Below are 26,547 nucleotides of genomic sequence, written 5' to 3' on the forward strand. Positions count from 1 at the left end.
TACAATACAGAGGACATATTTCTATTTTTCTAATACTAGCCAATAATGCAAAGTCTTTTGTCATTTTTCTCTTTACTCCTCTTGTATATAGTCAGAAGAGAAAATTATGCAGAAGGCTGTCAGATCAGAAAGCAAGCTAAAGACAGAAAACCTTTGGGGAGTAAAAACATCCAATTATCTTCTTACTTTTGAAATTTCTCTTTGGAAGTTACTGCTTGTAAAATCAGTAATGGGATCTGAAGCCTTACACATAGGTGTCATATTTGTTTCTGATGGATTGTAGAAGTGACTAAAAGCAATTTTTTCCTTTGTATATGGCATGTTCTTGTGAAACCAGTTGATGGGTTTGACAGAACTCCAGTCACATCCCATTGCTATTTAATGGGTATTTTGGTTGGTATTGTTTGCAGTGAGCTAGAATTTAATAGGATGTGAACAGTGATCATTCATTCCTTCTTTAAAGACAGAGGTCCTTTGGTGTGTGGACTCCAGTATTGTTCAGGTGTTCTTTTCATATTTAATGGATTTTGTAAGGCAATCTGCCACTTTGAGTTCCACATAAGCTGTGATGCAGCAAATTGTTTCTGTTCAAACACATTCTTCAACACACGCATGCTTCGGTGAATGTTTTTGACTGGTCAAAGGTTTTGTCTAACGTTTGGAGGTAAAGGAGTAACTTCTGCCTCCTCCATTTACTGAAGTAGTATACTTCTATTTATATGAAGCCTGCCTCTATCAGTTGGTTAATTCAATGAGAACCATGGGGCTTATGATGATGTCTCACTTCTGAGACAAATTTAAGAGAGTACGCTCTGTAATGAGTTGTCTCCTCTAAAGAGTTTCAACAATGCCCCTGCACCAGTATAAAACTAATAATAGAGGAAAGTGAAAAAAAAAACCAGTGGTTTATTAACAACAAAATGCCTCCAATGCAAGGAAGAAAAACAGCACTGAACCATCAGAACTTGTGTTCCACCCCACACTCACAGAGGAATGAAAACCCAAAAATGCCTGAAAAATTGGGAAAATATTGGAGAAATACCTCTTCCCAACACATGGTTCAAGGTAGCACCAACTTTCATTCTGAGGGAAGTGCAGCTTCCACAAGGAGTTTCAACAGGAGGCAAAAACCTGGTGGCTCTGTGGTATTGACCTCTACACAGCTGTCACGGCAGGCAAAAAAACTGGTGTAGAGCCTCTTGGTGTGCTTTCTCTCCCTTGGCTCCCTGAGGCTTGAGGCTGGAATGGGGCAGCCCTGCTCCCGCCAGTCACACTCCGTTCTCAGACCTGCAGCTGTTGTGTTCACCTCAAGGCAGATGAAAGATTTCTACTGCAGCTTCTTCAAGCCAGGGAAGGGAAAAGCTTTTGTCTGCCCCAACAAAACCAAGCTAGCCAAGCAGAACCAAACCTCACAGACCATGGAACACGTGTGCAGTGAGTCCTCGAAATTGCCCACCAAAACCCCCATAAGCTCCCCCATCCCCAGCCCTGCACATACCCAGTCCCAGGCCTTAAAGATATAGCAATCAATTTTGGGCATAAAGCAGAGGATCATGGAATAGACTATCATCATAAATCACTCCAAGACAGAAAGTAAAATCAGTAGCTTTTATATCTGATTCATTTGTTCTGGTTCATTTCACTGATCAAATTTAAGGTCCTGTAATGCATATTTTCTTTAATAATCTCTAAATAGGAGACTTCAGTTAAATTAAACTAATATTATAATTATTAAATTATTTTTATTAAATCAATACAAACCATATTTTATTCTATATAACTGAAGTTATATAGAGCTTCAATATATTTCATATATATTTATATATACAGAGAACTTCAAGAACTTCAAAATGTCTAACAAGTAGCATAGCAATGAACGTATTGTTTTACTGTATCCAGACCTGGTGTTGGGCATTATTGACTTCATCTGTAAAGGGCAGTTTGGCACAAGGTGGAAGCAGTTTAAAACCGTTTCTAGTCCAGTGAGCAAAGAGCATCCTGAACATAATTCTCAAATTTATAGGCTGCACTTATCAACATTACTTTCAGTATCAGTGCCATTAATGAAATGCTTTCAGATGAGGGCAGAGTACTCATCCTGGGATCATCTTTCTTTTGTAACCCTACTTAAAATGGAGTTGTTTTATTTTGCCTACATTTATAACTGTTTTGTTAGGATTGGACGCAGAATGGAAATTCAACACAGCTTTTCCTACCAAGCTTTTTCTTGTTTTAGGGTAGATTTAACAGGTGATGTAAGTGATTTTTTTTTTGGAAAATGGGCTTTCAAGAATACAGACCTATGGAATGGATGTTCTAGGCAACAGATAAATTATTCTGAAGTGATCAAAGGCAGAATTTAACAAATTGAGTATGTCCTTCCATTATTCTCTTTCTGATTCCCTACTATGCATAGTGGACACTGCATTTTATTCCTATTCTTCATATATGAAATTTTTCTTCTGAACATGACTGGTCATGCATGACTTGTCTGAATAGTCTTTTCAGAACTATTTGCATTGTTTTGAAAAGAGAGAAAATTAGATAGGATTTTTTTCTGTTACAGAAATATATTAATTGTCCATTAGCATAAGAACAGATATTCACTCACTAGGAAAGACTAGATCTAATGGTGAAAGCTAGAATAAAGACATGTTACTGATTTTAATTACAATCCTCCAGTAATATTCTGTTCAAATTTTTATAGGAAAAATGTAATCAATTATAAGTTGTTGTAATGTCTTCATAAAATATGAAGAATTAATGCTTTATATTATTAATTTTATGTCATAAAATATTAAAAATTAATATGAGTTTCTGAAGTCCATATTTTATGAATTTTATCTGAAGTTACCTGTGTGATTCAAAGCACTTAGCAATGTCCCCAGTCACTCTGGTACAGAATGTGTTATAACTCTACACTAAAGTTGCATAGTTTTTTTTTAGTCTACCATCCTTAAACTGAATTTTATTTTTTGAATAGCTTTGCTCCAACTGAAGGTTTTTCTATGTTCTTAATTTGGCATGGCTTACCCAGACAAGCTTTCACTAACACAGCTGAAGAATTTTATCCCATCGGTGGCACTCTTTTTACAAACCAAATTCCTCTTTCATTCCATTTGCCTATCTTTGGCATGAGGGATAGATTTTTAGTGGTAATTTTTAATGGAATATAATGTAATTTTTGTTATGCCCTCACCAACTCCCAGAAAAATCAGAACACCAGGACACATACTGACAAAGCACAGAAGTTCAAGATTAGTATGCACATTTGGTTTTACATACCCAACAGCACTGGTTCTGTATAACCAAGTTACTGTGGAAACATAGGTCAAATTCACTTCTTGGTACCTTTGCTGACCTAAGCCATTTTCAAGGTTTCCTGTCAAGGGACTGCTTCAATAGTCTTTCTGAGGCTTGAATAGCTACTCTGAGTATAATAAGGGTACTTTCAGGAAGGGAATAAGGCCGATAGAAAATAGGCTGTTTATTTATCATCCTGCCTGATCTCTGCCTATTAGAATTGCCCCTGTGGGTCAGGTGGGTTATACTCTTGAGTTCAGATTTCTCAGTTTAGCTCCAGAAAGATCACAGAGTGGGCTTGTGTTACTGTCATTCAGCTTGAGGATGGCTGCTGATAACAACCTTCCTGATGCCACAGACACAATCCCTGCCAAGGAAATCCACCAGCCACATCTGTCACAGCTGCCCTGGATCAACCTCTAGGTCCATAGAATTTTCCTTTAGCAGGGAACAGCAGCCATGTGCCACATCTAAGTGAAAAAGGAGCCCGAGAAAATGAGTGGAGTGCAAAGTAATTCTTTCTAGCAGTTGTTACCACTCACAGCCAAACTTTTTCTTCAGTGGAAGAGTCTACTTCTAAAACAGACCCAGCACAAACACGAGTCAAAATATAAGCTTAGTCTCTAAATGTCCTAAAACCTGAAAATATCTCTTTCCTGTGACTGCCTTCTCATGTTGCTATTAGGAAATGCTGGAGCTTTTCTGTACACTACACATTTGGGGGATTTTTCCTGACAATTTTTCCTACTTTCAAGCTTATCTCTCCCACCTTTTCATAAGTTTCTGTGTGTGGAATGGTGGTAGGTAATCCTATTTTACTGAGTAGAAAATTAGGTTTTTAAGATGAAAAAAATACTGTTGTGCCATCTTCAATCTGAATATGAATCATCCTTTTGCTTCCTTGTTTCTGTTTAATCCAAACTAATACCAGTACCCTTTCTAGAGAAGAAAAGAAATAATATTTTCAACCTATACAAGAGAGAAAAAAGCCACTGACACCCTCTGAAACCATTTGTAGCCCTATTTATTTAAAATATAGTTGTATCCCTTTCTTAGAATTTTCTTAGGTTCTATTCTTAGAATTGGGCCCAGTGTGCTTTCTAAAATGGCAATCCCACACTACTTTTCCAGACAAGGTTTTTTCTTTTGCAGCTGAGCTTTATAATTATAGACATGGGTAAATAGTTTATCTTCTGAGGTTTCATGCAGAAGGAATGAAACAAAGGAGAAAGGAGGACTATAAAATTATGGCAAATAGCTGCTTAGATTCACTATTCAACCGGGTGGTTCTATTTCTTACTTTTTTATTAGATACCCTCTCTTTTGTGTTTTATCATTGCTACTGTATGTTGCCACAGATATTGTATGTCACTTAGATTTGACTGTTTATCTTACATTTGACTGTACCATCTAAAAACATCTCCTGACATTTCAAATCCTCATAAAGTCATGCATGCTTCTTGATCACCATTTTTACATCTACCAGTCACACTGTTCAAATGTTCTCCAACATTTTTGAGGTTTTAAAACCTTAAAAACTTTTAAAACCTTAGTCCTTAATATTTCCATATTTTTAAATGGTTCCATAGAACAAGATAAAAATATGCAAAATAATAAATAGTTGTTAAACCCATTAGAACTGTAAAGGGAATTTTAAAAAGCCCAGAAGTGCAGCAGTTTTTAACAAATGTGGAACAAAAAGTAGTTTACTTGATGCAGGTTCAGTCTGTATTAATCAAAACCAGATTGATTTGAAATTACACACTGGCATATTGACTTTCACTTTATAATTGTGAAGGTAGTTTATTAATTTATAATGTCTATGTGGGGAGTAAAAGAAAAAATTGTTGCAACACTGCAAGTTTATCACTGTTGGATTCTATTTTATGGCTACAAATTGATTTTAGAAAATGTTTTTTGAGTGATTAGGATTTTTTAACCTGAAGGAAACATTAACATGTCTTCATATGTATATGAGCTGGAAATATACACTCACTGCCCAGAAAGCCAATTGTATCCTTGGCTGCTTCAAAAGGAGCATGGCCAGCAAGTCAAGGGAGTTCATTCTGTCCAATCTTGCTCTGCTGAAACCCCACTTGGGAGTCTTGCATCTAGCTCTGGAGTCTTCAACAGAAAGAAGACAGGGACCTGCTGCAGCGGGTACAGAGCAGGGACACAGAAATGATCATAGGGCTGGAGCATCCCTCCTCTGAGGAAGGGCAGAGAGAGATCGGCTTGCTGAGCCTGGAGAAGAGAATAGTCCAGGGACACCTTACTGTGGCCCTCCAGTACTTGAAGGGAGCCTACAAGAAAGCTGGAGAGGGAGAGACTTTTTACTGGTCTCTCCAAGAGAGCACAAAGGACAGTGGTTTTGAGCTAAAAGAAGGTAGGTTGGGATTAGACAGAAGGCAGAAATGTTTTATCATGAGGCTGTTAAGACACTGAAACATGTTGTTCAGGGAGGTTGTGGATGTTCCATCACTGTAATTGCTGAAGGCCAGGTTGGATGGAGCTTTGAGCAACCTGGTCTAGTGAAGTATATCCATGCCCAGAATAGGGGGAGAGGACTAATTGATCTTTAAAGGTCTTGCCCAACTGAATCAATTCTGTGATTCTCTAATTCATAGAATTCTGTATTTTGCTCCATTATCTGCACAGTAGGCATATGTTATTGTCCGACTATGTCACAGAAATAACATAGCCATGGAACACCTACTGGAAGATCTGTCTCTTTCCATCATATTCCATTGATGAGCTGATCTGTCAGAAAGGAAAATCTTTTCTCCAGAAGTTTCTTGACTTTCTGAGCCTGTAAAATATACTCTAGGTCTGTTTTCCTGCACCTTTGCTATGTGTTTGTGTGCTCATCTAGTGCAACTGTAATCTCAAATTATTTATAGATGAGTTCTTCTAAAATTAAGCTGCGTTTCACTCTTGAAAATGGTTTTGTGTGTGAGTTGAGTGAGCAACACTTCTTAGCAGAGGCATGTACTGTGCTAGTGTGTCAGCTGATGACTTTCATGACTCTGAAGCAAGGGTACACATTTAAGTCTTCATGCAGTAGAAAACTAACCATATTTACTGGCAAAGGGTCAGGTCTCTTTTTCATCTAAATGGATTCCTGAGGGCTTAAATAATTTTTAAAACGTATTGATGGATATTCTTGACAAGTTTCATAGCAATATAAGTAAGTAGCCTTTACTTTCCCTTGTTGTCCTGTAATGTGATATATTCAGCTCAAAACAGTTTCTAACATTTCTAACTACTAAAGAGGCAGATCAGGACAGAATCTTGATGTTTTGATAGAGCTTTGATGGAGTTTCAGCTCTTCATAAAGTGCATTATTCTTTTTAATGAAAGACTTTTTCTATGTGTGCTCTTTGAAAATATTGTACACTGAAAACTTTCAAGTAGATCTTTGCACTCAGCAGTGCTTTTGTGCTGCTGTCACATTTTCTGTGTTGTTGTTCATACTTTAATTCTTTCACACTTTAGATTCCTTGTGTGCAGCATTCTGCACAAAGCATATCTCAGTAAGAAAAAGAAAAATAGTGCATTTTTAATTAAAACATTCACATAAATTGAGAGGGTAAATTGAAGAGTTGTTCCTGTCATTGGTGTGATTAATCCCACTGAAGACAAGAAAGCACAAGGAAAGGCTTGTTCTTTGAATTTGAGGAAGAAACATGCCCTAATACTTTCTTTAGAAAACAGATGTTAGGTCCAAGATCATAAAAGTTGCTATTTAAGAGATCCCTTTCTAGTCTGTAGTCTTACCAGTGCCAGGTGTCAACACAGAAATGTAGAAGAAAAGTTAGAAATAGAGGAAAATTACCCTGTGATATATGCATCACCAGCAGCTGAGCAAACTTTTGAGTTTCATCTGCACCATTGGGTTTATGAACATTGACAAGTTGTGGGTTTTTTAGTCAGTTGGTCAATGGCATCCAAACATCCTATTGCCTTGAATTCCCAGTTCAGTGTTGTATTGTGTAAAAAGTACTTTCATCTGTTTATTTCACGCCTTATTTGAGACCTAATAAATGTCTTTACTGAGTCAGTTACTTTTTATGTTACAGTGCTTGTGTTAAAGTAGTAATTAAATTCCTATTTGCCACCTTCACCACTTCATAATTTTGGAGTGTTTTGCATCTTCCCATCTAATTGTCTCTTTTTCCAGCTATTCTCTCCTCATACAGAAGTTACTTTATTCTTCTAATAGCATATGTCGCTTTACTCTGTGTCTTGTCCCATTCTGAAGTATTTTTTGAGGAAGTGTAATCAAGACAATATACATCCTCTAGCTTCTCACACAGACATGCTTGAGTAACACTGAAATGTTTTGTCATCTTTCAAAATCTTTTTTCTCCTAGCTTCCTATTGATGTTAATATTTTAACTTCAAAAATACCATACATGACTTCTCAGAAAGCTCTTTTTAAAAATATCCTCTCTGTCTGTAAAAGGATCAGAATTTCAGTGACAGCCAGGTATGTTAAGTAGGTTTGCTTGGAGATCAGCTTGGATATCTCAAGAAACAGAGCTCGATATATAATCTTTTGAGCTATTCAGAGTTTAAGCATATATGTTTCCTCAGATTCACCCCTGTCCAGAACAAGGAATTCAAAATCCATTGAAATATAAACAACCAGATTCTGAATCTCTTTGTGCTATGACATCTTATGGAATTTGTAAATAAGGCAAATAAAGATGCTAAGTACACTAAATTACCTGGTATTTGAATGTAACCCATCATATCTGATTTTCTGTGTCTGAGACAACACTTCACTCTGAGTACAGCCATGAGAAAGCACATCTCATGTTTTTAGTCACAAGTCATCTATTCCATAGTAACAGGATAAACAATTGTAATTTGAATTCCCCATATATATTTCCATTCATATAATGTAATGAATATTGGAATCAATTGTTTCCTGTATTAGTCATTGTAATAGAGTGTCCTCAGAACATCATTTTAACATTAACTGTTTTTAAAACAGATATCTGTGGGTTTATGTGTTTATTTTCATTTAATTTTTGTCAATACCTGCAAGAAGTCATTCTCAGGTAGTAACATGCTATTCAATTGACATTCCTCTGGCAGTCATGCTGATAGTAGAACATTCCATTTTCATAAATATGAGGATATCTTGCTAGATATAGGTGAAAGTCTGGTGGATTTGACTGTATATTTAACTATAGGTGACATTTTGATCTGGTAGAAACAGGTTTAATATTTTTAAAGGCCAAAATATTGAAGTGCCATAAACTCAAATGTGTCAAAGTGATCTTTTAATAGTGCTTACAGTTGTAAATAATTTATTTATCTCATATTCACCAGGGCAGACTTTCACTTTTTTCATTGCTTTTTTTTAATGTAGACAGTTTCCCACTCAAGCATCTTTGAGCCCCCTTAAAACACAAAAAGTATTTTCCAACTGAAACAAGCTAAACAGTGAGCTGTTTAGAGGTGATTGGGCTGGTGTCACGATACACTGGTACAAGCGGGCATCGTGATGGTTTGTTAATTGATCTCAGAGTGGAGAAAAAACACGGTGGGGATTTCAATATTAATCAAGACAAATACACCTTTTATGGAATGACCACAGCAAATGTGATAGAGGGATTTAGAAGGGAAGAAAGGAGATGCGAGAGAGAGAGAGGGAGAGAGAGAGGGGGGACCAGGTATAGCTACCAACACAGGGACGAAATCCTCGATGGTCTGGACACCAGGGGAATTGTCACATCAGTGAGAAACTCAAAGTCCTGGTTAACTGAGGGGTCTATTATAGTCTTTTGCCAACGGGGGAAACAGATCTTGAAATCACCAAGGGGGAACAGATACAATAAAGAATAAGTCTGTTGAAATTGCTGAGGGGTAACAGGTATTGAGAACGGATACAGACAGCCCATGTTCTCAGCAGTGAGCGAGACCCATTGTTTTCTTGGTCCAGAGAACACACCTGGGCTCACTTTGCTCGGGCCAGCAGCACCCCCCCACCGTGTTAGGATTACAGGGGTCTCAGTCCTTGGGAGGGGGCTTCAATCTCCATCCATCACAGTGGTAGTGAAGCAGATGAAGGGTTTTCTCTGAGGGACCACCAAAGTTGCCCCTGAAAGTCATTTGGCCGAGATGTGGGGAAATTCATGGGCCATTGTCATGAAGCAGGCACAAGATCCTTGGCAGGCCCTGCTAGAAGCAGTAAACCATGTGGCACTGTCAACACAGCTGTGAATAATCGCTTGGTGGGGCATCCACCTCAACCAGGCCAGAACTCTGAATAGGGTCTTCAATAGGGTCTCTGTTCTTGCGACAGTTGTGAGGCAAAAATTAGGGAAACTTCAGACCATCTCTTTCAGCTGGAGCACAGGCCCAGCCGCAGTGGCTGAGAAGCCCTCCTTGGAGAAAGATGTTGGACTGAGATCTGTCAGAGGTCTGCTGACATTCCTTCCAATACAAATAATGACATGATACTTCTAAAAGTCATTATCACTGAGAAGTTTAGGTTTTGTACCAATGCCTCAATTAAAAAAAATCAATTCTTTATATAAATTTACGGCTTTTTGTAGTATCTTAGTGGAGACAAATAAGGATCTTTGCCAAAAAATACATTTTTACATAAAGAATTGTAAAACATATCTTTTATTTATGGTGTGGAACTGCATATAGGAACTACGTTTCATTAAGGTAGTAATAAAAAGGAAGCAAAAAACATGCATGTTTAAAGCATCAAAAAGGTTTTTTTTCATCTGAAATATAATGCTGGCAGAAATCCATTATTGACAGTATTTCATTCTGGTACTAACAGAAATACCAAAAATGTCTTTGATTATTTCCTTTTTTTAATGTAAAATACAGTGAAACATGCAAGAGATCATTGTTCAAATTTTAAAATCATGTGAAATCTATTTGAAATATGTATGCTCTGTAAAAAGAATGGATTGTAGAAGAGAGATCCATATTGGACTGTGTGAAAGTGTTCTTGGATGTGTGGCCATGACTCACTACCTAATTTGTCTGAAGTGGGTAAGCAGTTTTGAAGGCAAAGATGCTTGGAGTTGGGATGAGGAGCTGAGGTGAAAATAGACCGAATGATTGTAGAAGCACAAGGACATTTCACAGGAACCACTGCCTGCTCAAATACCCTTTCTTTTCATGGAAGAGTCATTTTTAGTACTCTCCTGCTGTCAGCAGGGTGACCCTTACTGTTACAGTATATTATGGGGCTTTTTAGTTACCTGTTGCAAACATGGTATTTATTAACAGCAATTTTATAAAATGCAAGTACATGGACCTAAGTACAGATCTGACCTTCCTTTCATTGCAGACGGTTCAACATACTCTCTATTTGTGCTTACTCACTTACCCTAGAGATTACTTTTAACTTTTGAGCATACATTGAAATTCATGGTATCTTGGCAATGTCTTTACTACATTACCATCAGCCATATATTTTAAAGTAATTTGAAGTGAGATCTCTTTAAATTCAAGCTACTCAACTTCAAGTCACAGGAATTATAGGATTAAAAGAGTGTTTATGCATTGGCGCATTCACTAATCTTCAATAAATTCAGGCTTCAGGCCCCACAAAAGAGTTGTTTTAGCATGAGACATCAAGAAAATGAGTAGTGGTGCACTGTGTCGCCAGTTACAGACTTCATAGTGATGACTGTTTTTTCACATGGTGAGATCCACCCAGTCCTGTCAGTTAAGCTGATGCTGTATCCAGTTGGAAAATCAGGAACTGGTCACAGTTGAAAATCTAGAGATATGAGAAACAAGAGAGATTCTCATTCAATTCTATAGTTAGTTGCTTCCTTCATGATGTAATCTTACTTAAACAGAAAATGAGTGCATCCCAGAAAAGTATATGGGGAGAGTATCTTTATGCTTTAAACTAAAGCTGTAATAAAACTCCAGAAACTAAAAACAGGTACAAAGATGCTTATTGCTTAAAGCATCTATAACATCGATCACCCCTAATCAGCCTTCACTCAGAGATCAGAATAGGTACCTGAGCGACTGAAAAGTTTGCATATATCTTTCAGATCAAAAAGGCTACTTGAGATTTGTGTCACCACTTGATAATTCTATTCATTCAAGCAGACGTTGGGAGCCAGGAATTTGCAGAGATAAATGATCTTTGGGAAGCATCAGCCTAGAGCTGAGTGCCTCCAACTGTTTCATTTGTTGCATTTCTTTTCTTTTTTTTTTTTTTTAATCTGAAGTATAATTGATCCCAAGTTACAAAATTGTTATAGTAATTACATCAAGGACTATATTTTCAGTATATATAGAGAGAGATTTTGGGTATCTTTTCAATTTTAAGAAATACCAAATAGTTAAACTTCTGGTTTGTATAATACCTGAGTATAACAAACAGAAGAGAATATACGTTTTTATACTCTTAAATTGTAAGAGGGTCTTCATTGCATCTTATTCATTACATACTTATTTCTGCACAGAAATGCTTAAGATATAATGTCCTTTTCATATTTACCTGTTTACTAATTTAATTTTCTGCCATGAGCATCCTATTCCTGGAGGGTTGAAATTCAGCTGGAATGATAGTGGTACCCTGTAGTACCAGATGCATCAATTTTAACTGCTCTTTGGCTAGAAACACTAATGTTAGATGGATGACTGCATGAGACTAAAGTACCGACTTCTCAAGAGACAGCTACTTTTAGCGCTATGAAGTGCTAAAAGTGTTCCGATTTCTTTCTCCAGCAACTTTTCCATAAACAAACATTTATTTTCTAGAATGGAGTCTCTCCTTTCGTTTCTCATCTTAGAGTTGCAGCTTATTAGAGTGAAAACTGCTTAGCATGTTATGTCTAAAACGTGGCGTTTATGAAGACAATAAAAAATTATATATGCATGTGTCATTTGTAGATGTACCCATTCCCAATTGCATTCCACCCTTAAATAAGCTTTTTACCATCCTGTTTTTACCATCCTGTTTTTAGACAAGTGAAATTCTCCCTATAGTGGCTTTGGAGAAGCAGTTACTCAGCTCAGAACTGTTTTCTGCTTACAGGGTCCTTCAGCTTTCAAAAAATAAACTTCAGTATAATGCAAACAAACAAACAAACCAAATTTTTAAAAAGCCAACAGCAACAGAACAAAAAAAATCAAAGAACCCACCAAAAATACCAAACTAGCTTTCACATGCATACCTATCTATGATTCAAAGCTATGGTTTTGGCAAAGAATGAAACTGAAAAGGCCAGTTTCAGTGGGATCGTTAATTTAAATGTTGCATATTAACTGCTGCTTTTAACATACTTTGAGCTTTGATTAAAGGCATAGTTTTGCTGTCCTGTCTCATACTGGGGGCGTGGGACATTCCTTCTACTACATCATTAATGCCTTTATAGGACTCTGGATGTATAATTTTAAGTTTCAGCCTTATTGAAATCCCATTTAAAACAAGGCTAACTCTGGTCTGGTGAGGCTTTTCTCACTTGACCTTTTTCCTAGACTGTGGTAGAAGCAATTCACAGCCTACAACTAAGAGTACAGTGCCACACTGCAATGATTTTACATTTGTGTGGTAATGCTAAGTCATGCTTACTTCCCTTACTTGCAGTAACACAATTCCACAGTCCAATCAGTATAGCTGTGTGCATGGCTGTTGCTTGTCCGAGTTAAAAAAATGACCAGGTTTAAGAATCTAAGTGACCTTTTTCATTTTCATTAAGTACTATTGTACTTTCTATTGAATCAGACCTGGGAGAAGTGTTTTGCCAGCAATAGCTGGCACTGTTTTAATGACGTTCTAATTTTAAAGGTTAGAGATGTAGAACAGTGTTGGTGACAGACTTTGAGGGTACTAACATGAGCTATGTGCTGGAATCCAGCTAAGTTTCCATTTGTGTCTTAGAAAACTCTCTGCTGCTTTTAAAGCCATAAGCAGACTTCTTGGTACTGGCTCAGGAAAACTGTCCTGTAGCCTCAGTCCGACCACTGAATGTTTGAGTACAAAACAAAACCTTTTAAAAATCAGTAGTGTTAAGGTTTTGCTTATCTGGAGACTGCCTTTAACAACAGGTAGTTTTATGTGTTTAATCACAAGGAAGTAAATCGAGCTTCTCTTTTACTGACTTCTGAAAGTTACATTCTTAACTTAGGTGTATCATTTCCATTTGCTTTCTATTTAGACAAGCAATCTATGAAGTGACCACCAGACCAATCAAATATTCAGCATAGGGCTCACTTGATCACATGAACTGGATACCACAACAGGTCAGATTTTTTATAGCAGGAGACTGTTCCCTGATCCGGCTGAGGAGGTTAACTACAGTCTTCTAGCTTCTGCAGATATGATGTTGTGTTGGAATTAAAGCCTGAACTAAGTCTCTTAGTTGGCCAGGTTTTTTCCAGCACTGTGCTAAGGTTTCCCTTTACCTCTCCTAGGAGGAATAAATGTGCCATTATGAACAGTGTCATTATGATCTCAGTTTAGAGAAAAGGAGACTTTTACCTTTTCATCGTGTAAAATGAATCCATAGTCGATAAAATAAGTTCACAGAATTTATTCACGTGAAGTTGTATGAGTTTGTTAATGCACTTTTTCTTTCTTCGCAGCTATTGGCTGACAAACAAGGTGCACATTAAACGACCCAGCACTGGTCTTCTCATGTATACACTTGCTACCAGATTTTGTGATGAAATTCACCTGTACGGATTTTGGCCATTCCCAAAGGATTTACTTGGAAAACCAGTCAAGTATCACTATTATGATGATCTGAAGTATCGGTACTTTTCTAATGCCAGTCCTCATAGGATGCCATTAGAGTTTAAAACATTGTATGTGTTACATAACAAAGGAGCACTTAAATTAACAACAGGGAAATGCATACAGCAATAAAGCACTAGTATTGTACAATAAATACAGAATACACACCTCATCATAAAGATCATAAAGATGATGTGAAATGGCAGTGGGACCACTGTGGGGATTTGTTTCAATACCCACGAAGTTATTGGAAGAACGTGTTATATCAGAAGTACATAACCAGCTGTTATACCTGTAAAGTGCTATATAACTAAGCTATCCTGACAGCAAGGGTTTAAGTGCCACTTTTACTAAAAAGAAAGCTTGAATGTATGCTCAGTAGTGTTTACAGGATGCAGTGACACATTCATCACAAATTAAAGAAGAAAAAGAGCCTGCCAATTTGCAGCTGTGGTCAGACAGCCCACGCAGGAATACCCAGTGGATGGAATATTTACTTGAGTAAATAAATCAGGCTTCGGCAGAAAATGTCATGATGGATTTAAGTAGAGAAAGTGAAGTCTGTAAGATCAAAAAAATTAGTAAATGCCTTCAATCAGAGAACTGTTTCTGATATTGTATTATAACTTCAGTTTTTGTTGCTGTTTTTATTGCCGTTGGTTGGGTTTTGTTGCTTTTAAGTTTTGGAGCCCTTACAAGATTTCAAGGAATGAGTAATTACATTTTTTATCTTATGGGATTGTCTTAAGGAAAGAAGATTTGTAAGCATAGGAGGATGGAGCGGAACGTCAAATATTTTACCGAGTGTTATTGTGTCGCATCCTGCTGTCACACATTCCTCAACATCCCAATTGTTTTTCTAGATACCCAGTACCCATTACATGAAACCACACAGATACCATTTTGATCTGACTTATAAGTTTTTCTCTCCTGTAGAGATTTGAAGGCATTCAAGAGGGTGCCCTTATTTTCAGTGCCAAAGATAACTTTTATACACATTTTTCCCTTATCTTGTAGAAATGTTGTGGATTCATGTTTCTTTGCTGCTTAAAGGAACATATTCTTTGTTATTTATATTTTTTAAGCATCTCAAATCAAAGCTCTTTTATAGACTTCACATATAGAATTCTTCAGAAAAATCTGCAAAGGAGTAAAGAAATTCCTTCATGTATTCAAATACATATGTGTGTATATCTAGCTATATATATATATATACACATGTATGTATGTATATAGTTTTATCCTTGGTGGAAAGAAAAGGTCTAAAGAAACTCAGGTGACAGCAGAACTAAAGGGAAAAAAAACACCTAGCCAATTAATGGGAAAAGATGTAGATCATACAGTTCTTTTAAACTTCTAATGCTGTTAAATGATCTCTTTATTTAATATACCTCTTGTATAATTTAGATGTTCTGATGTGTGTATGACTGAAATAACACATTATCTCACAGTTGGTTTTTTGATCATCAGTCTTGTTTATCCAAAAAAAGAAGAGTTCTTTCACTTCCTTCTTTCCAAGAAAAAAGAAAACAAGAAATTACAGGAGTATAGGAGAGTGGAGTGTCAGTACAGCACACATTAAGGAATAAAACTTGTTGTCCTATCATGTATTTTAGTGCTAAAGGAGCACTAAATAGGTTAACATCATGGTTTCATATCTTTCCTGTTATGCTTGGCTAAGGAGTAGGCGTGCAGGTATAATGTATGGATATTTTCTTGTTATATTTTCAGAGCTACATTAGGTCTTGATCTCCAAATATGATATTCAGCATATCTACTGAATTTTTAATTAGTTTGAGCAATTTCATATGTTTTACCAATCTCACAGACATTTATTAGCTGAAAATGCTCTTTATTACCCATTTTCTTAAGTTCATGTATTTCATTATGCATGATTGGAGATCTGGGATTATTGGTAGCTAAATCAGTGCCTTGCGGTCAAATATTACAGGAAGTAGAAAGTCAGTTTTGTTATATGTAAGATACAGTAACATCTTTCCCTAGTCACCAGACTCTTGTACTTAGGACAGTTTACTGTGGCCACATGCTAATGTGCAATAAGTGGTCCTAACATGAAACTCACTGAAACCAAGGCATCATGAGGAAGTAAACAGCCATGCAGACTGGAATGTGTTTTATTTGGTGTTTATAAACCAGAGGGTGCTATTTGTTCTCTATGTACACCTTCATTTTAATACAAGGTTATTTCTTCAATTAAGGGTAAGCATATTCTTCTTCTTGCTGTTAGGGTTTTGCTACTGTTGATCTTCTAAAGCATATTTCATACACATTGACAAAATTGCTATTGAAATAAAGAATTCACAGATTGCCAGTCTCTCAGAAGCTCAGAGAAACATCTGCTCAGCTTTATCTTCTCGGAGTGTCTTTTCTTCTCTCTAGTGTCAGGCCATTGACAAACCTCATGCTCAAGTAGTCTAAAATATTAACTGACAGATGATTTTGTTCACCTGTGGAAGGTTTGAGAATGTCAATTGATTATGTATCTGACAGCAAAATGGGTACTCTTGCATTCCTTGGCAGTAAAAAAAATATTTGTGCAAATGAATACATGAAAAGAGTATCATACAAATAGAAAGATAGGTGAGAGAATTTGCATTTAAAAGTCAGCAGAGAAATTAAACCTTGGCCTAAGCCTTGGTTTAGCATGCTTCACATTTGATTTTCTGCAAGTGAAGTTAAGTTTAGTACAAAAGCCATGGAGTCAAGATTTTTACCAAATCGCTAAATTTCTCTGACTTGGTTTGGCACAAGACATGACAGTAGTACCTGCTTCAATTACAACAGGGTTTTCTCATACCTCCTCAAAACTGGGCCTTAACCTCATGCTCTGCAGGCTTTCTACCTTCAGTACTGCACTTTTGGACACTGTGAGCTATAGGCTCAGGGCACTCAGCTGTCATCAACACTCATCCTTCTCACAGCACTCTCCCCTTAAACCAGCACCTAGGTGTGTCTCCTTACCAAAACCATGGGACTCCACACCAGTACACTTCTCTCACCTGCCTCACTTTATCCTGAGCTGAGGTGTGATGTACTGAGGGGTGGGTCTCAAACTATTCTGTGAGGTAGTTGTCATCTGACTGTGTTGGTTTTTACAAAAAATAGTGGTCATTTTACGCTTGTTCTTTTGTAAGACCTGTGTCCATGTGGAGCCCAAAGATTCTGGGTGGCTCTTTGGTCTGTGGTTTGATGTTTCAAAAAATTGTTTCGAGATGGTTTGTGACCACCAGCTACTGTTTGGTCTAAGGTAACCTGAGGTGAGACATGCCCAGGACTTTCCTTGTTGTTTGCATTCTACAGCTGGGAAGCTGTGGCAATGGATTCATTGCAGACACCCTTCTTATCTTTCCCTTATACTTCCTGGGCTCTTGGGGCATTTCTGTTAAGGCACCCCAGAACCTAAATGGAAAAACAGATTACTTCTATTGTGTGACTTTTTCCCTAAAGGTGACCCAGGACATTGCAGCAAAGTTTTAACTGCTCTTTAGAGACTTTGAGGTGAAATGGATTTCACTTTGCAGTCCTTTACTGGTTAGCAGTCAACAGCTTAAGTCTTCATAGCTGCCTTGGGTGATTTATGTTGTTTTATCTATATTCACACCTCTGCTGCCAGCAGCACAGAGCAGATAATCAATTTGTATTATAATTACCACTTTTATAATCCAATACCATCAATAACTAAAACAAAGTAGTAGGATAAAAAGAAAGATCCCTAATGTATCTGCCCTGGTGAGGAACAACTGAAATGCCAATCAGTTGTGTTCAGAGTGTTCCTCAAATTTATCCTCTCATCAGCTATATAAGTTTCCTGCTGTAGTTCCTAAATGTACATTAAAAATAAGAACTGGAAATTAAATCAAGACAGCAGACTGCATCTGTTTTTCCAAAGGTTATGGCAGCTTTGCATTAAACAACTTGATTTCATTCAGATAAATTGATTGTAAATTGTTTGTTAAGATACATGTTAATGTTTCTGTGACAGTCCTTCATATTTCATACAACAATAGATAAGTGTTTGATTGTTAACTTTCCAGCTTTGGGATAGTTCTGTTCCACAGCTCTGAGCCACTCTCCAGATACAAGATCTACTGAACCTTTCAAATCTGACTCTGATGTGTAGTAACAACTGTATCATTCTTTTGTTTGACAATATAAGCAACATGTTTGAGGTCAGTACTTTTTCTCTAATTGCAATTTGAAGAAAAACAGGTGCAGGTTCAGTACCTTTTTAAATTATTGATCTAGCAAAGTGCTAAGCCCTCTTTGCGGTGACTTTCCTGGGAGAGACATGTCCTGGATTTACATGGGGATCTAGATTAGCATATTTCGGGATAGAACTCTGAAATTGCACATTACTTATTTTTAAGAGCACTGTTACTTTGTGCAAGGAAAAGCACAATTGTTATAGATGTAGATAAAGGAGAGTACTATTGCTACTGAGTGTATGTCATACAATTTCTGTGGTTTAAAGTATTGATACATATTCTTTCAGAATTGCAATGTTTGACACTGTTAGTTCTTATTTCAAGTACAGCTATGGGGATTGTTTTTTATTTGTATAACTGAAAAATAAAAAATTTCCTTTCATGTTTTCTGCTATATTCTGTTCCATATTTCTTTGTAACACATTTATGATAATTTAATCAATCTTGTGCTAATTTTAAGAATCTGTGGAAGAAGAATGTCTGCTTCTTAAGGTGTCTGATCAGGGACTTTCTCAACACAAAAGGGGATATTAAGAAAAGGAGGAAGCCATAAACAGGAACAGAGAGACACAAACCTGTCTGACCAATAACAAGGGAGGCAGAGATGAGAACTAAAACTGATGAGTCACACAAAATAGTAAGGGTCAAGTGTAGGATTTTTTATTCCAGTATGATTTTCTGATCAGGGACTTTGTCAAAAGGGATTCTAAGGAGAAGGGGGAACCAAAGTGTATGGAGACCCAAACCTGACAGGCAAATCATAATGGAGACAACAAGAAGAAGCCAACCTCATCAATCGCACTGAACAGCTATCAATAAACTGTGGGCAAATGGTACTTTGCAACTGATAAGAATGCAGTCCTGGGGGTTCAGAATGTTGGAGGGGAGTTGATGGGTCTTTATAAATTGGGCAGTGTTCAGGGGAGGAAGAAAAGAGGAACAGACAGAAAAGGGGCCAGTTGCTTGTAAACCATGGCAGGTCAGTATGCTTGTCTGGCAGATTCCTAAGGGTGATTGCCCCAGTCTATCTTAAGTCCGTTAAATCTTCTCTTACCTCCTTCTCTGTGTCATCTCACTGTCTGTCCTATGTATGTGCATGCTGGAAGGACTCAGTACCAGATAGTGGGGGACTGTTGTGAGAGAATTGGGTGCCAGCTGCTGGAGTGCTGATGAGGGATGTAGATGCCCCTGGCCTGTGGTATTAGCTGCTGGAGTGAGTGGCGGGAATCTCAGTCACTCTCTACAACTACTGAATGAAGGGCTTTATGCCAGGGGGCTTTGCATTGGATATTAGGGAAAAATTCTTCATTGAAAAGGTAGTTAGGCATTTAAACAGCCTGCCCAGGGATATGGTGGAGTCAGACCTGGGGGATGTGCTGTAGTGGTGGATTTGGTAGTGCTGGGTTAACAGTTTTCCTCAATGATTTTAGAGATCTTTTCCAACCTTAATGATTCTGTGATTCAGTGTCAGCACTGTAGCAAGTAGTGTTGACTAACCTCCTTTTGGGGGAAGGGAATGCTGGGTGTTAACAAAACCAGATGCTGGGCAGGCTTTGCATGAGTGAGGCAAATGATCAGCGCTGGTTGCTGCAATAGAACCACAGCTCACATTCTATCCGTGTGGTGCCAGCTGCTGAGATGAAATATCTGTATTCTCCCTAAACCTGGTGTTGATGGGGTGCATGTGGCCATCACCAGCCAACTTCCATCTGGATTAGCCAGCAGGTTGAGGACACATGGGTGTAATGAGGGGGTCTGGGATTGGGGCAGGGGCGCCAGGCAGGCAGAGGTGGCCCCATGAACATGCGTATGCTCATGAGCCTGGAGAGTGTTCCCGGAGTGTTGCACATGGGACCTTCTACCTGCCAGCCTAGGAGGAAGAGCAGGGAGCTGTGCAGTACTGTGCAGTGCCAGCGTGAGTGACCAGCTGTGTTGGTGTCCTCTGTGTGTCATGAGAATATGTGCTCAGCTTCACTTCTGTGTGTGCTTGGAAATGGAAAAAACACTGCCCTCAGTCTGGGCACAGACTCCAGGCCCCCAGGCACTGGATATCAGCGAGGCAGGAGAGGTCCTGGCCCAAATGCCCCACTAATAGACTCTATTATAAAATGTTGGAAGCAATTCACAGGACAGCAAAACTGGATCAGTGAGATTTAGATTTAAACTCTGTATGCACTTTAGATTTTTAGATAAAGTGGAAAAAAATGAAAAAATTTTGCTCAGTGATTGTATGAAGACACATAGAAATCATAGATAGTACTGCAAGTACAGTACAGTATATTTAAAGCCCATTAATCCATCCCTACAAATAATAGATTAAAACAATAACAGATTTCTAAACCTTTACCAGACATGTTGCAAAAGGAAATACACACCTCCATTCTGGTTATAGATACTAGAAAATATCCCCAACTTTTTCTGTAATGAGTTGGATATTTCTATGCCGTAATTGCAGTTTCCATTTTCACACACTGTTGGAGCTTATGTGTCTTTGAGAATCCTATGACTGTGTTCTTTTTCATTACATGGGCATAAAAGAGGCCAAATTTTGCTGAATTATGCTTAAGGCTCTGTAATATTAATTAGATTATTTTAAATTGCTATCCATTCTTATTGGTCTTTTGGGTGCTTACTCCTGCAAAAATACAAGCACATAATTGTCATGGCAGGTGCTTGTCCAGAGTCCCACAACATTCCCAAGTGCCTTGAAAAAGACACTTTGGGAGCACAGGCGGGTCTGTGCTCACATCAAGTGATTTCAGCTCTTCTGTGATCTGGGCAGCACAGAAGAGAGACGGGGTCTGTGTGTGGGGTTCCAAGGACAGCTTTTATTCAGCTTCTTCCTCAAAGAGTCCTGTGACAAAAGAGCCACTCAGAGCTGGGAAAGCAGGGTTTTATATAGGGATCTCAGGGGCCAGGACAGAATACCAGGCCAGTGGGATGAGGGCACAGGGGTGGAGTGAGGGGGAAGTGTCAGTGGGGTAGAAGAAATCAACATACAGTTGCAAAGGGCTCTGGGGGCAATTTTCTTGCTCTCCCTAGCTTGCAAGGGAGGGTTGTAGCTCAGGTGTTGGCCCTCCAGGGGAATGCAGGAGGCTTTCCCTTTGCTAGTTCTCCGGCCCCCACATATAATTGATAGTAAGTAATTGGATTCATGAAAAATTACTGCACTGTAATGAAGACTTGCTTACACTGGCACTGTTCAGCCCTACTTTCTCCTGCCACTTTTGCAAGTGGCTTCATGAACCTCTCCTTTCTGTATTAACTTTATGCCTTATCTCCTGCTTGTTCCTTATATCCCCAGATAAAGGCATAAATCAATTAGATGTTTTCACCCTTTTTTTACTGCAAAACTTTAAAGATTTTTTATGAGATTCAAGTGCTGCCTTAAGGAACCTGATTGATAAGATGAAAAACTGCTTTTCAGAGGAGTCCTCCCAGAAGGAGTAATGAAAATGCAGGTAATTTCCACTACTGGTTAAGTTGTCTTATTATGGTGCTCAGGTGATAACAGAGCTAGCCAACTGGACCCGTAGCTGGTCACCAGAGTAGCACTGAACAACTGGTTGAAAGGAGACCTCTGAAGATCCTTTAGTCCAACCCCACTGGCAGAACAGGTTCACCCAATGACCAGGTGACTTCAGAATATCTCCAGAGATGGATCCTCTGCAGCCTCTCTGTGCAGTTCATTCCAGTGCTCTATCAACCTCAAAGTTAAAGCTTTTCCTCATACTGAGAGGGAACTTCTCTGTTTATGTTTATTCTGTTTCCCCTTGCAGGGGCTTTGGTCCCAAACAAAAAGAATACTTCTTTCCTGGAAACTAAAATGTATTCCAAGGGAAGTGCAAGAAGAAACATAAAATGACAAAAAGGAACAAGAAGGAGACGTTGTTTGAGTCTCAGTGCTCTTTTATTGTTTTCGAGCAAACAGCTGCAAGATCAGAAGCCAACAGGGATATTTCCGTGGTTCTTCTTTTGGTGCTTCTGACTTGATTTTCCTCTGTATGTTTCATTTATGTAGTGATGCAATAGAGTGAGCCTTGCCATCCAACTCTCTTTTCTGCCTATTTACATCAAATCTGCTTTTGCTAATGTTTGATGGTGATTCTTTAGGCAACCTAAACCACTCATTGAAAACATACTGTGACAATTATGTTAATCTGTAAATAACATACAGTGAATAATCATGAGTATACTGAAGTAAAAATTCAACTCCTGACTTTAAGCACAGTCTCCATCTAAGGGACAATAAAAGACATTCCTGGAATACCCCTGCCAAAAAAAAAAAAACCCTGTTGACTCACAAGGATGCTATCAAGGAATGAGGACTCAGACCTATGTAAAGCAGGAGAAGTTATTAGTTCCAGTGGCAGAATGGGCATGGCCAGGGCTGCCTGATAATATGTTCTGTACATGAAAAAAACCCTTCCAAATAGTCACCATCCTTACGTGATATGTATCTCCAAAATACTTTTAAGAGATGTAGGATTTTTTGTAGAGGTCTTCTTGCCTCAAATTAGTAAGCAGTCAGCTTCTGAAGTTATGATAAAGTGGATTCATGCTCACAAAGTGTTTTGCTAATACAGAAGTGATGAAAAGGGCTACTTCCCTGGATGGCAGGAGATAGTCAAGTGCAAGCATTCTTTTCTCAAAAAATACATCCTAAAAAAAACTTTTTGATTAATTAGCTGTGCTGTTCAGATAGTATTTCTAGGACTTTTGCTTCCTTATTAGCTCATGAATATTATTCTCTGTAGCTTCTTTTCCTTTCAGAGATTGACAGCTGCTATTAGAGAAAGTAATTAGTCAACTTACCTGCCTCTATTCACTATCACATTTCTCAGGCTTACTTTCATGACTCAATAGCTGTTCTGGGTAATTCAGATCCTTTTTTCCAGTGCTTCCATATTGCACTAACAAGAAAATTCTTCAAGTCTCATATGTTCAAGAACAGTGTCTGAGCAGCCCATTCACATGTTTTGCCATATAATCCTCTGACTGCAGAAAAGCAAGAATCAAAGTGAAGGTTAATGACATTGTAAGAGTATGAAAATAGCAAGAAGAAGGAAAAAAAAGTAGCAAAATAAAAACAGATGCTTTCAAATATCTCTCCTGAATCTCCAGCTGCATGGCATTCACCCTTTCCTCTCCAGGGCTGCCCACTTGTTCTCCAAGCTCTCTGTTCTTCCTCCTGCTGAAACATTAGCAAGCACAAGCTAAGTCCTAAATCTGTGTGTGGAGGGAGACTTTGAAGCCTGAGGCAGTGTTATGTAGCAATGCACCAACCTGGAGGAAGAACAGATATTGTGGTAAGGTGCTCCACATGGATGAATTGCTTCTTCAAGAAGAATGAAGGAGTTGACTGGGAAATGGATTATGGTAATGCTTTTTGCTCTGCTTCTACAGCACGCAGAAAAGGTTGTGTGATGCAAGCAGCACTCAGTGCTGTAATGGCTGTAATTGTTTATCAAGCAAGTCAATGTGTAAAGCCTGATTTTACAGTTATGTTCTGAGGTAACCTCAGCTCCTCTCATGCCAGCTGTATCACTGCTTTTCCACCTTCCATCTTTACAATTCCAGTGTCTTCTAGAGCTCTCTCACTGAGCTGCTTCCTCTTCCAATGATCCCATATCTCTGCTGCATCCACTGTTGTAGAATGGGAAAGAAGGACCTGTTCCACAAAGACAGGAGAAGCTCATAAGCCAAGCAGCCATGCAAGCACTAATATGCCCATGCTAATAAATCTGAATCCCATTTAGGGGATTGTTGCTGCTGAGGGAGTGCAGAATGCTAATTGTCTGTTCTGCAGAAGTAGAAATGGAGTTCCCTCTTTCTCTCCTCCTTGTAACTTACTTATTTCCAAAAACTCCAAAGAATTAAAAATGTCTAAGTCAGCTACTCTTCTAACAAATATGGCTGAATTTGATCAAGGGATATGGAATCAGAGAATAATTTAATTTGGAAGGGGTCTCTTGACATCATCAAGTCCATCTCCTGCTGCTTGAGCTGATTCAAATAGAGCAGTTTGCCCAGGACCATTTTATGTTTTGAAAGCTTCCAATGATGAAGACTCCACAACCTCCCTCGGCAGCCTGGTCCTTTATTTTACCATTCTCACAGTAAAAACAAAACACCAAACTAAAACAAAACAAAACAAAAAACCGAAAACCAAAACAAAACAAAAAAAACCCAAAACAACATTATCTTCAGTTAATATGGTATTTCCAGTTTTTAATTTGCACCTTTTCCCTCTTGTGTTGTTAAAGTGCACTACTGAGAAGAATGTGACTCCTTCATCTATCTTTAAAGTCATCATTTATTTATACACAATTTTTGAGACCTCCCTGAGCCTTCTGCAAAATGAGCAGTTCCAGTTCTTTCATACAAAAAATGTATGAAATTTTCCTCAAGCAAAAAATGCTTTGGACCCTTACATTTCTTCATGGACCTGTGCAGAACTCATTTGCTAAGTTATTAGGATGGACTGACCATTTAATTTAAAGTTTATTGCCTTCGAAAACCAAGATGAAATTAGCTGTACCTAAAGACAAAAGTATGTGACTGTAAATAGAAAGACGCCTGAACAGAATTGTTTATGTTGTCAATGAGATAAACCCTATTTCCTGGTCTTGCTACTACTGCTAGTATTTCAACACCCTCACTGGTGTATTGGTTGAGATATAAAGGCAGATGAGTAGTAATCCAGACCATATTCTCCTCCTTTCATTTTCAGTAGCTTCTTGCCTGGAGCATGTAATGAATGTTTGGAAAGATAATGCGTAATTCTGATGGGGAAAGTAACTTGCTTCACAGGAACAATATGAAAGTTACCACATAGAGCAGGAGAATATTTTTCTTAAATTCTTGTGACTGACTTGGGTCAGATTATATTTTATAGCTTTAACATGGCTTCTGTCTTGAGCAGATCTCTAGGTAACTATGATGAAGTGATTCCAGATACACTTGTATATTGTTTACTTTCATACTTTGCACAAGGTTTCAATTAATGGAAAATATATTTAAAACATACATCCATATGTCTTTGAGCTTTATTTTTAGAGCTAAATAGACTAATATGTCTGGAAGCTGGCTTGAAGGCAATTGCTCATACTGAAAAAATATAATGATCTGGATTTTATTCAATGTGCTGTTGAAACCAGTTATATGGAGAAGATAAATTTTTTGGTTAGGACACCAGCGGTTCTCTAAAAATCGGTAAGAAAAAAATCTACACTCTCTTTATCTGAATAGCATGCAGAACTTTCATATGCATCTGAAATTATTTTGCATAGAAATAGTTTGTATGAGGTATATTAATGTTTAGTTACTTGACTTTTTCTTAACTACTCGTCTTGGTTTGAAAGAGGTGTCTGCCAAGGAAGGTAGGAACCTCCCTTAGATTGGAGAATATGACCCCCTTTCCTCCAAATTTTTATAACTTTAAAATTAAGGAGCTTTCAGGCAAAGATATGGGGAAAGGAAATGACCATTCTTTACTAGAATATATATGTGTGTATAACAAGGCAAACAAACAACAACAGCAGCAGCAACAGCAAACAGAAAAATCAGAGACCCAACAACAGCCTTCTGTCGGCCGTCAGGCTATTTCCCCCTTGGTGCAGTTCCGCTCACAGCCGGCACGGGCGCTGGCGGCTCCCCAGCTAGGCCGGACGGGTGCGGTGATTCCCCCGCGGCTGCAGGTGGCACTGTACCGCGAGTTTCAAACATCTCTCACATGGTAATGGCCAACACAGCTGACAGAAGGGATGGAGAAGGAGTCTCCTTTACGAACCCCAAGAAGCAGCTGACCGTGGTGCCCATCTGGATAGCAAAAGAGCTGTAGCAGGGAAGCAGGAAGCTGTAATGGCAGGGAGGAGCACAGTCCCGAAGCGGTAGATGAGATGTATCACAAACTCTGCAGCTGTAGCTGGAACCGCTATAGGCAGGCAGGGGGTGAAGGGCTACAGTGAAACAAAAATCCCCAGAGCAGTGGCAGAGGTACAGGGCAGACTAGCAGCAGTAGCCTAGCTCCTACACACGACAGGGAGAGGTTCCCTGGAAGGGGAAAAGGGTTGGGGAATCACGGGGTATCCCCTGAGGCACCTGAGCAGAATGCGAAGGGTCCTTTTTTTGGTGAGGTAGGGTGTTAATAAGGTCCCAGTGCAAAGGCCACTCTTGAAATAAATAGGGCAGGACATCTTTCTCCTTTTTAATGCCTTTATTAAAAATCAGCTCGGGTGGGAAGAACTGATGGGTCACGTTCACGCTGCTGCTGCT

General features: G+C 38.4%; 1 protein-coding gene across 2 annotated transcripts in view; it reads left to right on the top strand.

The window, feature by feature from the left end:
- Positions 1-20,349, top strand: part of ST8SIA4 (ST8 alpha-N-acetyl-neuraminide alpha-2,8-sialyltransferase 4) — a 58,535-nt gene extending 38,186 nt beyond the window's left edge. For both annotated transcript variants that reach the window (XM_030968004.1, XM_030968005.1), the window contains one exon: positions 13,894-20,349. In XM_030968004.1, coding sequence (XP_030823864.1) covers positions 13,894-14,176 — 283 coding nt within the window. In that variant the 3' untranslated portion in view covers positions 14,177-20,349. The remainder of the gene's footprint in view (positions 1-13,893) is intronic.
- The last annotated feature ends 6,198 nt before the right edge of the window (positions 20,350-26,547 follow it).

This window comes from Camarhynchus parvulus, chromosome Z (genome assembly GCF_901933205.1).
Source record: "Camarhynchus parvulus chromosome Z, STF_HiC, whole genome shotgun sequence".
Taxonomy (NCBI): Eukaryota; Metazoa; Chordata; class Aves; order Passeriformes; family Thraupidae; genus Camarhynchus; species Camarhynchus parvulus.